Consider the following 16,400-nt stretch of genomic DNA (forward strand, 5'->3'; position numbering starts at 1 on the left):
ATCATGAACTATACTGAGGAATCGGAGCATGTTATAAAAAAGATTTTAGAACAAAAGTTGTAGCAAATTTCATTCTTAACAATATTGTTCTCTTTCACTTTTGCTCTCAGATACGTCAATATCGAGAAAATTTACTGAATTCGTAGTTTTACATGTTGTTAATTAATCAAGTTTACTCTGCTTGAAGTTTATGGAAGAAATAAACTCGCCCTAACTATTGTATATGATATTTGGAGCGGCCGACGTCTTCGAAGTCGGCCGAGATTACTTCTAATATCATGAAGAATACTTAGGAATCGGAGCATGTTATAAAAAAGTTTTTAGAACAAAAGTTGTAGCAAATTTCATTCTTAACAATATTGCTCTCTTTCACTTTTGCTCTCAGATGCGTCAATATCGAGAAAACTTGCTGAATTCGTAGTTTTACAAGTTGTTAATTAATCAAGTTTACCCTGCTTGAAGTTTATGGAAGAAATAAACTCGGCCGACTTCGAAGACGTCGGCCGCCCTAAGTATTGTTTATGATATTTGGAGCGGCCGACGTCTTCGAAGTCGGCCGAAATTACTTCTAATATCATGAAGAATACCTAGGAATCGGAGCATGTTATAAAAAAGTTTTTAGAACAAAAGTTGTAGCAAATTTCATTCTTAACAATATTGTTCTCTTTCACTTTTGCTCTCAGATGCGTCAATATCGAGAAAATTTACTGAACTCGTAGTTTTACAAGTTGTTAATTAATCAAGTTTACTCTGCTTGAAGTTTATGGAAGAAATAAACTCGCCCTAACTATTGTATATGATATTTGGAGCGGCCGACGTCTTCGAAGTCGGCCGAGATTACTTCTAATATCATGAAGAATACTTAGGAATCGCAGCATGTTATAAAAAAGTTTTTAGAACAAAAGTTGTAGCAAATTTCATTCTTAACAATATTGCTCTCTTTCACTTTTGCTCTCAGATGCGTCAATATCGAGAAAACTTGCTGAATTCGTAGTTTTACAAGTTGTTAATTAATCAAGTTTACCCTGCTTGAAATTTATGGAAGGAATAAACTCGGTCGACTTCGAAGACGTCGGCAGCCCTAACTATTGTATATGATATTTGGAGCGGCCGACGTCTTCGAAGTCGGCCGAGATTACTTCTAATATCATGAAGAATACTTAGGAATCGGAGCATGTTATAAAAAAGTTTTTAGAACAAAAGTTGTAGCAAATTTCATTCTTAATAATATTGCTCTCTTTCACTTTTGCTCTCAGATGCGTCAATATCGAGAGAAATACGAATATATGAAAATTTGCTGAATTTCGAAGACGAGAATATCATCTCCTTGTCTTAATCCTCTGCTCATGTTGAAAGGCTTCGACAGTTGTCTTTGGGCTATCTCTATCAGAGATCAATAATAATCAAGATATCCGCTGTGATAGCCAAAATCAAACACACTGTATATAAAGTTTAGCTGCGTATATTATTCGCCTATTAAATAATGTAAAATAAGGCATATTTTTTTTAGATAAGTCAAGGTTTTGAAATGATAAATGAATTAATCTCTTTTGTGGAGTATAATTTGATTATTATTTTTTTATAATAAATAATTTTCTTGTGTACTTTAACCTTTAATTAAAAGATGGCGCAATTTAAAGTTTATTTTTTTTTAAATTATGATTCATTTCCAAGAAATTTACGTGGATACAAAACTTTTTGACTGATTTCATATGAAATCGAGATATTACCTAATAATTATCAAGGTGTCTTACAATCGATTAAGAAATGTATTTGAAATGAAATTGCCTACTACGCAATTTAACGTAACGCACCCGTAGTCCGATTAAGAGCTTTTGGTAATATTCCATGAGTATTTAAGCAGCGAAAATTAATAAAATAGGATTTTAGAGCTTTCTAGAACCGGCTGCATGATTTACGTTAATTAGATACGCAATTTTGAATGATGTGGGGGAATTGAAAAATTCAAAAAGTGAGTAGTCATTGAAAACATGGCGGACGATCAAGATGGTGCGACATGCGAAACTAACGAAAATAAACCGAAATTAATCTCTTTAACGGTCAAAACCCCGAAGGAAAAGGAGGTTATTGAGGTATCCGAAGATGTAACCGTCGCCGAGGTGGGTATTTCAACTCCTTAATTATATTTTACTCAAAAACCCACAACACATAACCTTAACGCTAACCTCCCGTATTTCTTACAGTTCAAAGAGTCAGTTTCGAAAAAGTTTAATGCTGATGTTGAACAATTATGCTTGATTTTTGCTGGCAGAATTCTTAAAGACGCTGAAACTTTGGTTTCGCAAAATATAAAAGATGGCCTTACCATACATTTGGTTATTAAATCGAATCCAAGAAGAACGGAACCTGCACCTGATAGACCACCAGGTATTAAAATAAATATGTATATTGTGTATTTCATTTTAGCTGATATAACACAATGTTGCTTCACATTTAATATTCTGATATCATTAAAAATTTGTAAAACTTGGGATTTAGCACATTTTTTTAAGCAAGCTTTTTAAAATAGAAGAGATAGAATATTAAGAGACTAATCCAATCTTGCAAACAACAAATCTCTATCTTCTTTTCTTTTTAAGTTATAGCCAAAAAGGCAAATTTTTGTGATTTCAAAAAATGCTCATATTTAGTTTATTTTTCAAGTTAGAGAAATGTGGTTGATACATTCTTAAGACACTTTTTTAAGTAGAATATACTGCCATTGAAACATTTTAAATACACTTAATCATTTTTGAGATACAACACAAAGTTGTATTTTTTTAAATAAAAATTATATTTGATTATTAATCACGCCTTTTTTGTGGCAGGTCAGTGGAGTCTAACCTAATCACATTTTCTAATTTTTTACTGAATGCTCTAGACAAAAATTACCAGGTAGATGCTGTATATACAGACTACAGTAAGGCCTTTGACAGAATAGATCACGGAATTCTATTTAAGAAACTCTTTAATTATGACATCCCTGTTGGTTTGATTTACTGGTTATCTTCTTACATCTCTAGCAGATCACAAGCTGTTACCATTAATGGCTATCGCTCTTCCTTCAAAGAGATAACTTCAATGACATTCATGCGTGTTTTCATTACTCCAAGTTTCTGCTATACGCTGACGATAACAAAATATTTACCACGATTTGTTCACCTGACGACTGCGAAAAATTGCAGGAGGACTTGGTCCGATTACAGGCTTATTGTGTAAACAACAATCTTTTCATCAATCACGATAAATGCACGAAAATTACATTTACACGCAAACGCTATCCCATTGTTTTCGATTATTCCCTCGGCCCTAATACTCTTATACCATCTGATTGTGTTCGAGATCTTGGGGTTCTCTTTGATTCTAAACTTGCGTTTTCAGCTCATATCGATTTTATTGTTAATAAGGCCTCTCGCATGTTCGGATTTATTTGTCGTGTCTCCCGTCCTTTTACTAACTTATCCTGTATTCGTTCTCTTTACTTCGCCTTCGTTTCTTCTATCCTTAACTATGCATCTTCTGTTTGGAACCCTCAATACCATACAGTGTGTCCCAGGATAGATGTTACAAGAGGTATAATGACTTTTAAAAATTTTTGAAATTTATTCTAAGGTTAAGGAATTAAGCCCTGCTTGGTGTAAAGAGAATTTTAAGAATATTTTCATATTTTGTAAACAAAGGCGGTCTTGACAATGAATCGAAAACTATTTTTAGTTTAGATAAAGTAATCTTTTTGTTCATGATACTGAAAAATTTTATTAAGAAAAGTTGTTCAAAATGAGAAATTATGGTCCTATACAAAATTTCAGAAGGATCTATCTACTTTGGTTGAACCATCACATTTTAGTTTAAATAACATAAATATTGTAAAGTAATTGAAATGTGAACTAAAACTGAGGGATAATACAATTTACTTTTCAATATTTGCGACTACTTAAGTCATTTTTTTTTTCATGGCATTTTTCATTGTTTTTTTCTTCTTCACTCTGATCTAATCTGAAATATGGTGGTTTAATTAATCTAGGTAGATCTTTCTGAAATTTTGCATAGTGCCATAATTTCTCATTCTGAATAACTTTTCTTGATGATACTTTGTCGTATCATGAACAAAAAGCTTACTTTACCTGAACTCAAAATAGTTTTCGCTTCACTATCAAGGCCGAGTTGATTTTCAAAATATGAAAATATACTTAAAATTCTCTCCACACCAAGCAGGGCTTAATTCCTCAGCCTTGAAATAAAATTCAAACATTTTTAAGTCATTATACCTCTTGTAACATCTATCCTAGGACACACTGTATATACATTGATCGACTAGAACAAGTTCAAAAACGTTTTCTTCGGTACCTATCGCGAAAATTCTACTTACCATACTGTGATTACGCACAGCGATGCTTAATATTTGGAGTCCCTCAACTCTCTTCCAGGCGCATTAGTAACGATTTAATGCTGCTTTATAAAGTGAGTAACGGCACTGTTGACTGCTCCATGATTCTATCTCAGTTACAGTTTAGGATTCCTGTTCGACCATCCCGTGATTTATCGGTATTCTACGTGCCTTGTACTAATACAAATTCGTTTTCTAACTCCGTGGTCCCTCGTCTCATGTTTTCTTTTAATAATTTTTGTTCTGATTTAGACTTGTTTGCTACTCCCCGGTCTACATTTAGGAAATTGGTTAATGACCTCCCATATGCATCTCGTGCGCCGTTTAACTTGCGACGTTAATTCTGTTTTTGATTGATTTTTTTTTCAATATTTTTGATTATTAGTTTTGCTTAATTTTCACTTTTTTGTTAAATTTTATTTCTGTTGCTGTTTTTTGTTAACCTGTTTGATATTTTTTTTTGTTACTTATTGCTAAATTCTTGTTTTTAGTTTATAATATTGTATATTTTTAGTGGATGCTTCGCTGGGCTTGTCCCGTTTGCATCCCAAATAAAATAAAATTATGATGTTCAAAATTTTGATTATTATAGGCGGGTCTGGGCAGTAAATACTACCTAGTTGTTCCTTTTCGGGTAGGCTAATAAAATATTAAATAATGGCTTATAAAATATTCTCCTCATTGAATATGGAGAAAATTTTTGACCAACCTGTATAAGATACTTTGATACAACAAATGATAATCTATTTGTCAGTATCTGAAGAGTAATTGTGCCAATTTAGAGCTTTTATGAATTAATGTTGACTGAGATATGGGGTTTTAAAATCAAAATAACTTGAAAACGCATACCATTTCAATGATTCGTCTTGATCTTGTGTTTTTTATTACTTTCGGTTTTCCTCTTACTAGAAAAAAATCAGCAGTACTTTTCTCTGCTTCATTGGCGCTTTGCTGTGAGTGGCTATCATATTCATTTTGAACAACTTTTTCTTCTACGTCGGATATATCGCTGCCGTCGATACTTTACTTCATCTCTCAAATTAAAAAAATAAAGAGAGCATTCAGTACTTTGTATACGAGCGCACCTGCCCAAAGGTTAAGTGTGGATCAACATTTTGTAATATCTCCAACAATAGTCTAGATATCTGTTGTGACAACTAAAATCAAACACTTAATAATATAAATGATGTCATCATTATAATTTTTTTTAGCTGATATAACACAATGTTGCTTCACATTTAATATTCTGATATCATTAAAAATTTGTAAAACTTGGAATTCAGCACATTTTTTTAAGCAAGCTTTTTAAAATAGAAGAGATAGAATATTAAGAGACTAATCCCATCCTGCAAACACCAAACCTCTATCTTCTTTTCTTTTTAAGTTATAGCCAAAAAGTCAAATTTTCGTGATTTCAAAAAATTTCGTTTATTTTTCAAATTAGAGAAATGTGGTTGATACATTCTTAAGACACTTTTTTAAGTAGAATATATTGCCATTATAAAATTTTAAACATACTTGATCATTTTTGAGATACAACACAAAGTTATATTTTTTTAAATGCAAATTATATTTGATTATGATGTTCAAAATTTTGATTATTACAGGCGGGTCTGGGCAGTAAATACTACCTAGTTGTTCCTTTTCGTGTAGGCTAATAAAATATTAAATAATGGCTTATAAAATATTCTTCTCATTGAATATGGAGAAAATTTTTGACCAACCTGTATAAGATACTTTGATACAACAAATGATAATCTATTTGTCAGTATCTGAAGAGTAATTGTGCCAATTTAGAGCTTTTATGAATTAATGTTGACTGAGATATGGGGTTTTAAAATCAAAATAACTTGAAAACGCATACCATTTCAATGATTCGTCTTGATCTTGTGTTTTTTATTACTTTCGGTTTTCCTCTTACTAGAAAAAAATCAGCAGTACTTTTCTCTGCTTCATCGGCGCTTTGCTCTGAGTGGCTATCATATTCATTTTGAACAACTTTTTCTTCTACGTCGGATATTTCGCTGCCGTCGATACTTTACTTCATCTCTCAAATTAAAAAAATAAAGAGATCATTCAGTACTTTGTATACAAGCGCACCTGCCCAAAGGTTAAGTGTGGATCAACATTTTGTAATATCTCCAACAATAGTCTAGATATCTGTTGTGACAACTAAAATCAAACACTTAATAATATAAATGATATCATCATTATAATTTTTTTTAGCTGATATAAGTCAAACCCCATTTAGTTTGGGAAGTATGGGTGGTTTATCAGGTTTAGATGCATTAGGATTAGGTTCAACAAACTTTATGGATTTACAAAGTCGTCTTCAATCAGAACTGATGGGAAATCCTGATTTATTAAGACAAGTATTGGATAATCCGCTTGTTCAACGCTTGTTAACCGACCCGGAAAATATGCGCGCTTTGATAATGAGTAATCCTCAAATGCAAGAATTAATAGACAGAAACCCGGATATTAATCATATGTTAAATAACCCGGAGTTATTGCGTCAAACGATGGAGTTGGCGAGAAACCCATCGATGCTTCATGAATTAATGCGTACTCATGATAGGGCGTTGAGTAATTTAGAGAGTATACCGGGTGGATACAACGCGCTACAGCGGATGTATCGGGATATTCAAGAGCCGATGTTGAGTGCAGCTTCGGAACAATTTTCGCGAAATCCATTTTCTGGGTTGGTGGATAACAGTTCGACGAGTAATCCACAACAAGGGACGGAGAATCGAGAACCTCTCCCAAATCCTTGGTCAGCAAATCGACCAGAACCCACTGGAGGAGCTCCATCCCAACCTCAACCACAACGATCACCACCAAATTTAATGAATCCGCCGATGGCTAGCTTATTACAACAAATGACCGAAAATCCGCAGCTTGTACAAAGTATGCTCAACGCGCCGTACATGCAAAATATGTTACAATCGCTTGCTGCTAATCCATCGGTCGCTAACAACATTCTTGCGCAAAATCCTTTGTTTCAAGATAATCCCGCTATGCAGGAACAAATGAGAACAATGATGCCACAATTTTTACAACAATTACAAAATCCTGAGGTTCAAAGTCTCATTACAAACCCACAGGTAACCTTAAAATTAAATATTACAAATAATAAACGATCAAAATGAAATTTTATTTTAGGCCTTAAACGCAATAATGCAAATTCAGCAAGGTATGGAAACGTTACGCACCGCTGCTCCAGGATTGGTGAATACACTCTCACCAGGCATAGCAGCATCACCTTATGGAGGAATAACACCACCTAATTCTACGGCACAATCGCCTACATCGACCGCTACGACGTTGCCTTCAACTCCAACTACAACAACCACCACCACAGCTGGAGGTGGTGGAGGAGGAGGAGGAGGGGGTGCTACTAACGACAGTTTTACGGATGTAAGTGTAAAAATAAATTATTTTTTGTCGTGATTATTTATGTTTTTGTGTAGTTTATGGCGAGGATGTTAGCTGGGATGTCAGTGCAAGGTGATAATAATTTACCACCTGAGCAGCGTTATAGAACACAACTGGAACAGTTAACAGCGATGGGTTTTGTGAATAGAGAAGCTAACTTGCAGGCGTTAATCGCGACGTTTGGCGATATTAACGCGGCAGTGGAGAGATTATTGGCGTTGGGGCAAATGTCCACGACTTAACCGAGTTTATAAAATGCCACCACAGAGACGACACCTTCTTCTTATTTCTCAATTGCATATTATTATTCTCCCCATTAATAATTACTGTATATTTTACTGCTGGTCGTCGCTGATTGTATATTGAAATAATTCTGTTCTTTTTACAAAAAAAACGATAAAGAAAAAGAAATTTTTGTAAAACCCAAATCCCTCATTTTCAACGTTGGATAACGATTGAAATAAAAAAGAGGTTGGTTGATGTATTTAGATATATTTCTATATAGAGTAACCCTCCGAGGACAACTCCTTATAATTTTTTTTATTGTTTTACCTTTTTATTGTAATTTTATTCAGTTTTATGTGGGTAGCGGAAGTTGATCCTGTTTAATTTTTATCAAGAAAAAGTGGTTTTATGAATACTAAAAAAAGAAAAAAAAATGTTAAGTCAGCAAGTGAACTTAGGCTCTAGTTATCTTTTTGTTGTATTAATAATAAAAAATATGTTCATTTAATCGAAAAAAAAATAAATAATAAAACTTATTTTAAAGGAATGTTGATTACAAAAAAGTTATGCTAAATTTAAGTTTGTTTTAAATAGAAATTGGCACGATTAAAATTAATCTACCATTTTCTGTTGGATGATTATAAAAAAAATGTTTGTTTTCGTCACCGCGTTACGCTTTTACTTACTGAAACGATTTGTCATGTTCTAGTTATATTATTACAACTTTATTGTAGCATTCCATATTGTAAAATTGACTAGAAATAAAACCTAAAACGCACCAAAATTTTATTTTCACTCATTCGCCCAAATAAAATAATACAACTAAAAATCAAACATTTATTTAATTTTTTTAATAAAACATTAATATACATCATAAAAAATCAACACTATCATCTCAAACAAATTCCCTAAAATCAACAACTAATTGAAAGAAAACATAATACAAAAATACTCCTTAATTTCTTTAATATATTCGTTGATAAGTAATAATATCACCCGGGTTAAAAAAATAAATTTTTACTATGCTTCGTCGACAGGAAGACGAAGTTGGGAAGACGGAATTTGTCATGACGAACTCGTCGAGTTATTAGCCTCGGCGTTTATGCTGTTATAATTAGGAACATTTTGCGCAATGCTTTCTACAAAGAAAACGTCACCGTCACCCCTTTCCCCTTTATATTCGCCGCAAATACCCACCTCTCATCCGTTTCAACGATAACACGCCCAATATTCCCAACAAAGCCGAACCACCACAAACATACGAGACTATATCACGGTAATATTGAGAAGACGATGCGTCCGTATGACTTAAAAATAATTAAATAAAAAATTGGTGATGAATACTTAATACATTAATAAATACTTACAAGTCTTGAATTATTACCACAGCTATTCCATTGGCTAATTTATCGCAAAAACTCATCACGCCATAAACGAAAGCCACACTTCCGCTTTTATCACCGATTAAATCTACGGTTATTCCTAAACTTGTTACTAAAATTATTGAATTTGCCGCACCTAAATAATCTTAAAATTAAAATTTATTTTTTAAAATTTTATTTTTACTTACCAAATAAAATAGCAACAACGTAGATATCATAATTAATAAAATCTTCTCCGTATCGAAATCTAACCATAGCACATCCGACGATTCCGATAATTCCACCGGAAATATAAGAGATCTACACAAAAAAAAAAATTACATGTTTTGAAATAACATAGATAAATTCATACTCTTCGTCCTATTGTGCGATTCATAAACTCGATGATAAAAGTTGTTAGAAAGCTTCCGATAAACATTATTAACGGTATCAAAGCTAAAGCACTCGCTGCCATGTTTAAAGATTCGTGGAGATACAGCGGGATAAAAATTTGGCTTAAATTCACGAATAAGCGGGTTGACATATATACCACGGCAACCTAAAAAAATAAAAGAAAATATCTCTTATAACTTGAATTAATAATTGGTGGCAAATTCTCAATAATTTTTAACCAATTTTAAAAGTTAAACACGAAAGATTGTGAATAAAAACATTTTTATCTTAAGAACTAAACGTGATATTTCAAAACGGATGGTTTCATTGAAAAGTAGATACTTTAATTAATAAATGGTGGCAAATTCGCAATAATTTTCCAAGGCATTGATATTTAACGAGTATTAGAAGTTATGGACGTTAAGTAAAGTTTTGATTTTAATAAAAACTTTGTATCTCAAGAACTAAAAGAGATATTTTAAAACGGATGCTTTCATTGAAAAGTAGATGCTTTAATTAATAAATGGTGGTAAATTCGCAATAATTTTCCAAAGCATTAATATTTAACGAGAATTAGAAATTATGGACGTTAAGTTTTGATTTTGATAAAAACCTTGTATCTCAAGAACTAACAGTGATATTTCAAAACGGATACGTTCATTGAAAAGTAGATACTTTAGTTAATAAATAGTGATAGTTTCACAAGAATTTTCCAAGAACTCAATTTTTAACGAATTTTAAAAGTTAAACACAAAATATTGAGAATTAAAAAATTTTATCTCAAGAACTAAATGTGATATTTCAAAACGGATACTTTCATTGAAAAGTAGATACTTTAATTAATAAATGGTGGCAAATTCGCAATAATTTTCCGAGGCATTGATATTTAACGAGTATTAGAAGTTAGGGACGTTAAGTAAAGTTTTAATTTTAATAAAAAAAATTGTATCTCAAGAACTAAAAGCGATATTTCAAAACGGATGCTTTCACTGAAAAGTAGATGCTTTAATTAATAAATGGTGGCAAATTCACAATAATTTTCCAAGGCGTTAATATTTAACGAGTATTAGAAGTTATGGACGTTAAGTTTTGATTTTGATACTTGTATCTCAAGAACTAAGAGTGATATTTCAAAACGGATACGTTCATTGAAAAGTAGATACTTTAGTTAATAAATAGTGATAGTTTCACAAGAATTTTCCAAGAACTCAATTTTTAACGAATTTTAAAAGTTAAACACAAAATATTGAGAATTAAAAAATTTTATCTCAAGAACTAAAAGTGATATTTCAAAACGGATGGTTTCATTGAAAAGTAGATACTTTAATTAATAAATGATGACAAATTCGCAATAATTTGCCAATGCATTAATATTTAACTAGTATTAGAAGTTATGGACGTTAAGTAAAGTTTTGATTTTAATAAAACCTTTATATCTCAAGAACTAAAAGCGATATTTTAAAACGGATGCTTTCACTGAAAAGTAGATGCTTTAATTAATAAATGGTGGTAAATTCGCAATAATTTTCCAAGACGTTAATATTTAACGAGAATTAGAAATTATGGACGTTAAGTTTTGATTTTGATAAAAACCTTGTATCTCAAGAACTAAGAGTGATATTTCAAAACGGATACGTTCATTGAAAAGTAGATACTTTAGTTAATAAATAGTGATAGTTTCACAAGAATTTTCCAAGAACTCAATTTTTAACGAATTTTAAAAGTTAAACACAAAATATTGTGAATTAAAAAATTTTATCTCAAGAACTAAATGTGATATTTCAAAACGGATGGTTTCATTGAAAAGTAGATACTTTAATTAATAAATGGTGGCAAATTCGCAATAATTTTCCAAGGCATTGATATTTAACGAGTATTAGAAGTTAGGGACGTTAAGTCAAGTGTTAATTTTAATTTAAAAAAATGTATCTCAAGAACTAAAAGCGATATTTCAAAACGGATGCTTTCATTGAAAAGTAGATGCTTTAATTAATAAATGGTGGTAAATTCGCAATAATTTTCCAAAGCATTAATATTTAACGAGAATTAGAAATTATGGACGTTAAGTTTTGATTTTGATAAAAACCTTGTATCTCAATAACTAACAGTGATATTTCAAAACGGATACGTTCATTGAAAAGTAGACACTTTAGTTAATAAATAGTGATAGTTTCACAAGAATTTTCCAAGAACTCAATTTTTAACGAATTTTAAAAGTTAAACACAAAATATTGAGAATTAAAAAATGTTTATCTCAAGAACTAAATGTGATATTTTAAAACGGATGCTTTCACTGAAAAGTAGATGCTTTAATTAATAAATGGTGGTAAATTCACAATAATTTTCCAAGGCGTTAATATTTAACGAGTATCAGAAGTTATGGACGTTAAGTAAAGTTTTGATTTTAATAAAAACTTTGTATCTCAAGAACTAAAAGCGATATTTTAAAACGGATGCTTTCACTGAAAAGTAGATGCTTTAATTAATAAATGGTGGTAAATTCGCAATAATTTTCCAAGACGTTAATATTTAACGAGTATTAAAAGTTATGGGCGTTAAGTTTTGATTTTGATAAAAACCTTGTATCTCAAGAACTAAGAGTGATATTTCAAAACGGATACATTCATTGAAAAGTAGATACTTTAGTTAATAAATAGTGATAGTTTCACAAGAATTTTCCAAGAACTCAATTTTTAACGAATTTTAAAAGTTAAACACAAAATATTGAGAATTAAAAAATGTGTATCTCAAGAACTAAATGTGATATTTCAAAACGGACGGTTTCATTGAAAAGTAGATGCTTTAATTAATAAATGGTGGCAAATTTGCAATAATTTTCCAAGGCGTTAATATTTAACGAGTATTAGAAGTTAGGGACGTTAAGTCAAGTGTTAATTTTAATTAAAAAAATTGTATCTTAAGAACTAAAAGCGATATTTCAAAACGGATGCTTTCACTGAAAAGTAGATGCTTTAATTAATAAATGGTGGTAAATTCGCAATAATTTTCCAAGGCGTTAATATTTAACGAGTATTAGAAGTTATGGACGTTAAGTTTTGATTTTGATAAAAACCTTGTATCTCAAGAACTAAGAGTGATATTTCAAAACGGATACGTTCATTGAAAAGTAGATACTTTAGTTAATAAATAGTGATAGTTTCACAAGAATTTTCCAAGAACTCAATTTTTAACGAATTTTAAAAGTTAAACACAAAATATTGAGAATTAAAAAATGTTTATCTCAAGAACTAAATGTGATATTTCAAAACGGATGGTTTCATTGAAAAGTAGATACTTTAATTAATAAATGGTGGCAAATTCGCAATAATTTTCCAAGGCATTGATATTTAACGAGTATTAGAAGTTATGGACGTTAAGTAAAGTTTTGATTTTAATAAAACCTTTGTATCTTAAGAACTAAAAGCGATATTTTAAAACGGATGCTTTCACTGAAAAGTAGATGCTTTAATTAATAAATGGTGGTAAATTCGCAATAATTGTCCAAGGCGTTAATATTTAACGAGTATTAGAAGTTATGGACGTTAAGTTTTGATTTTGATAAAAACCTTGTATCTCAAGAACTAAGAGTGATATTTCAAAACGGATACGTTAATTGAAAAGTAGACACTTTAGTTAATAAATAGTGATAGTTTCATAAGAATTTTCCAAGAACTCAATTTTTAACGAATTTTAAAAGTTAAACACAAAATATTGAGAATTAAAAAATTTTATCTCAAGAACTAAATGTGATATTTCAAAACGGATGGTTTCATTGAAAAGTAGATACTTTAATTAATAAATGGTGGCAAATTTGCAATAATTTTCCAAGGCGTTAATATTTAACGAGTATTAGAAGTTAGGGACGTTAAGTAAAGTTTTAATTTTAATAAAAAAAATTGTATCTCAAGAACTAAAAGCGATATTTCAAAACGGATTATTTCATTGAAAAGTAGATGCTTTAATTAATAAATGGTGGTAAATTCGCAATAATTTTCCAAGGCGTTAATATTTAACGAGTATTAGAAGTTATGGACGCTAAGTTTTGATTTTGATAAAAACCTTGTATCTCAAGAACTAAGAGTGATATTTCAAAACGGATACTTTCATTGAAAAGTAGATACTTTAGTTAATAAATAGTGATAGTTTCACAAGAATTTTCCAAGAACTCAATTTTTAACGAATTTTAAAAGTTAAACACAAAATATTGAGAATTAAAAAATTTTATCTCAAGAACTAAATGTGATATTTCAAAACGGATGGTTTCATTGAAAAGTAGATACTTTAATTAACAAATGGTGGCAAATTCGCAATAATTTTCCAAGGCGTTAATATTTAACGAGTATTAGAAGTTAGGGACGTTAAGTAAAGTTTTAATTTTAATAAAAAAAATTGTATCTCAAGAACTAAAAGCGATATTTCAAAACGGATTATTTCATTGAAAAGTAGATGCTTTAATTAATAAATGGTGGTAAATTCACAATAATTTTCCAAAGCATTAATATTTAACGAGAATTAGAAGTTATGGACGTTAAGTTTTGATTTTGATAAAAACCTTGTATCTCAAGAACTAAGAGTGATATTTCAAAACGGATACGTTCATTGAAAAGTAGATACTTTAGTTAATAAATAGTGATAGTTTCACAAGAATTTTCCAAGAACTCAATTTTTAACGAATTTTAAAAGTTAAACACAAAATATTGAGAATTAAAAAATTTTATCTCAAGAACTAAAAGTGATATTTCAAAACGGATACTTTCATTGAAAAGTAGATACTTTAATTCATAAATGGTGGTAATTTCACAACAATTTTCCAAGAAATCAATTTTTGACGAATTTTAAAATTTAAGTTCCGAAAATTGTGAATTAAAAAATGTTTATCTCAAGAACCAAATGTGATATTTCAAAACGGATGGTTTCATTGAAAAGTAGACACTTTAATTAATAAATGATGACAAATTCGCAATAATTTTCCAATGCATTAATATTTAACGAGTATTAGAAGTTATGGACGTTAAGTAAAGTTTTGATTTTAATAAAAACTTTGTATCTCAAGAACTAAAAGCGATATTTTAAAACGGATGTTTTTACTGAAAAGTAGATGCTTTAATTAATTAATGGTGGTAAATTCACAATAATTTTCCAAGCCATTAATTTTTAACGAATTTTTAAAGTTATGCACAAAAAATTATGAATTAATAAATATTTTGATTGTGTTAAAAAAATTGTATCTCAAGAACTAAACGTGATATTTCAAAACGGATACTTTCATTGAAAAGTGGATACTTCAATTAATAAATGGTGAAGGTTACATAACAATTTTCCAAGAAATCAATTTTTGGCGAATTTTAAAAGTCAATTTTACCATAACATATATAGATCTCAATTTATTTATACCTGATATAATTTCATGGAACACAAAAGATCAGAAATACTTGATCTTGGAACCCCACCTCGGACGTTATTACCCGTATACCCATTTTCTTCTTTAACAAAAATGTGGAAAAGTATGGAACAAGTAATTCCAACTCCCATCCCATAAATAACAACATTTTGAAATTTTGGGGCATCATCAGGACCTATTTGAGAATTACTTCCCGTTCCAATATGCAAATAATACCATGTAATTAAATATACTAAGACATTTGAAAAGACGGTAAACCCATATCTAAAAAAGAATGATTAAAAAAATGATTTTCTTTTTTAATTTGGTATTTACCGCACGGCGGTGAGTTTAGTACGGTCATGTTCATTGGGAGTTAATTCGGGTATCAAAGATAAATGAGAAATTTGTACGGCAGCCCACCCAAATTGAAAAATAATAACAAAGAGGCTATAATAAAATAGTTGAGCTTCTGTAGAACTGTGTTCACAATTTAAACATGGAAGGAATATGAATGGAAATGTTGCAATAACGCAAATAGTACCTATAAAAAAATAATTAACATAAATTAATTAATACAATAAATGTGTTAAGAACATACCAAAAAAATGCCAAGCTTTCCTTCTTCCACAACAACAAAACCAAAAATTATCCGGTTGATCTGAATGATATCCAACAAAAGGGGTGGCAATAGCATCAGCAACTTGTCCGACTAAAAGTATTAGACCAGCTTGTGCGCTGGTGAATTTCAGTACCAAATTAAAAAATACCAAAAGATAGGTAAACCACATAGACGCACAAACATCGTTTAAAACATGTCCTATACCATAAGCTACTTGTAATTTAAAAGGTAACCTACGATAAATTTCCGTATATTCGTTGCTTATAATCAAAGGCGTGTGTTCGTCCATGGTCGTTGAACTATTATAAGGTTTCTAGCCGTTTTAAAGCGGCATCGGTTACAGTAATATTATAGCTCACTTTTTGAACAATGATACTTCTCTAGTGAGTCATAGTGTTGTCATCACATGATTCGCTTCGAATAAACCTAAAATATATTACAAAAAAATTCGATAAGAAAACTTCACGCCGATTGACTGCAAGGCTGTATTGAGTCATCATTTTAACGTTTTTAACACAAAGAAAAAAATATATACAATAAATTATTTTGACGTTTCAATTTATTTTTCGCGGTTTTTTATCCATCCATTTAATAGAA

At 30.5% G+C, this 16,400-nt stretch overlaps 2 protein-coding genes across 3 annotated transcripts; one reads left to right on the forward strand and one right to left on the reverse strand.

The window, feature by feature from the left end:
* The first annotated feature begins 1,741 nt into the window (after positions 1–1,741).
* On the forward strand, positions 1,742–8,831 carry LOC111414766 (ubiquilin). Of its 2 annotated transcripts, XM_071198686.1 has the most exons (6): positions 1,742–1,838; positions 1,891–2,120; positions 2,205–2,388; positions 6,614–7,491; positions 7,550–7,804; positions 7,858–8,831. In XM_071198686.1, the coding sequence occupies exons 2-6, from the start codon at positions 1,992–1,994 to the stop codon at positions 8,062–8,064; spliced, it is 1,653 nt and encodes a 550-aa protein (XP_071054787.1). In that variant the 5' UTR covers positions 1,742–1,838; positions 1,891–1,991; the 3' UTR covers positions 8,065–8,831. The 2 variants fall into 2 exon arrangements, with proteins under 2 accessions (XP_071054787.1, XP_071054788.1); XM_071198687.1 differs by lacking the exon at positions 1,742–1,838 and having other exon boundaries at positions 1,873–2,120.
* A 39-nt stretch (positions 8,832–8,870) lies between these two features.
* Positions 8,871–16,325, reverse strand: LOC111415176 (major facilitator superfamily domain-containing protein 12-like). Its single transcript, XM_023046727.2, has 8 exons — positions 15,783–16,325; positions 15,518–15,725; positions 15,196–15,466; positions 9,782–9,967; positions 9,618–9,729; positions 9,415–9,565; positions 9,245–9,354; positions 8,871–9,186 (listed from the first exon to the last, which is right to left on the reverse strand). The coding sequence occupies exons 1-8, from the start codon at positions 16,090–16,092 to the stop codon at positions 9,113–9,115; spliced, it is 1,422 nt and encodes a 473-aa protein (XP_022902495.1). The 5' UTR covers positions 16,093–16,325; the 3' UTR covers positions 8,871–9,112.
* Positions 16,326–16,400: the final 75 nt, after the last annotated feature.

Source organism: Onthophagus taurus, chromosome 8, assembly GCF_036711975.1.
Source record: "Onthophagus taurus isolate NC chromosome 8, IU_Otau_3.0, whole genome shotgun sequence".
Classification (NCBI taxonomy): domain Eukaryota; kingdom Metazoa; phylum Arthropoda; class Insecta; order Coleoptera; family Scarabaeidae; genus Onthophagus; species Onthophagus taurus.

Coding starts and splice junctions, on each gene's coding strand:
- LOC111414766 (XM_071198686.1), top strand. CDS start 1,992: ATGGCGGACGATCAAGATGGTGCGACATGCGAAACTAACGAAAATAAA. Junction 7,492..7,549: donor GTCTCATTACAAACCCACAG/GTAACCTTAAAA, acceptor ATTTTATTTTAG/GCCTTAAACGCAATAATGCA. Junction 7,805..7,857: donor CTAACGACAGTTTTACGGAT/GTAAGTGTAAAA, acceptor GTTTTTGTGTAG/TTTATGGCGAGGATGTTAGC.
- LOC111415176 (XM_023046727.2), bottom strand. CDS start 16,092: ATGGACGAACACACGCCTTTGATTATAAGCAACGAATATACGGAAATT. Junction 15,467..15,517: donor ACTAAACTCACCGCCGTGCG/GTAAATACCAAA, acceptor ATTCTTTTTTAG/ATATGGGTTTACCGTCTTTT. Junction 9,355..9,414: donor GTGGTAATAATTCAAGACTT/GTAAGTATTTAT, acceptor ATTATTTTTAAG/TCATACGGACGCATCGTCTT.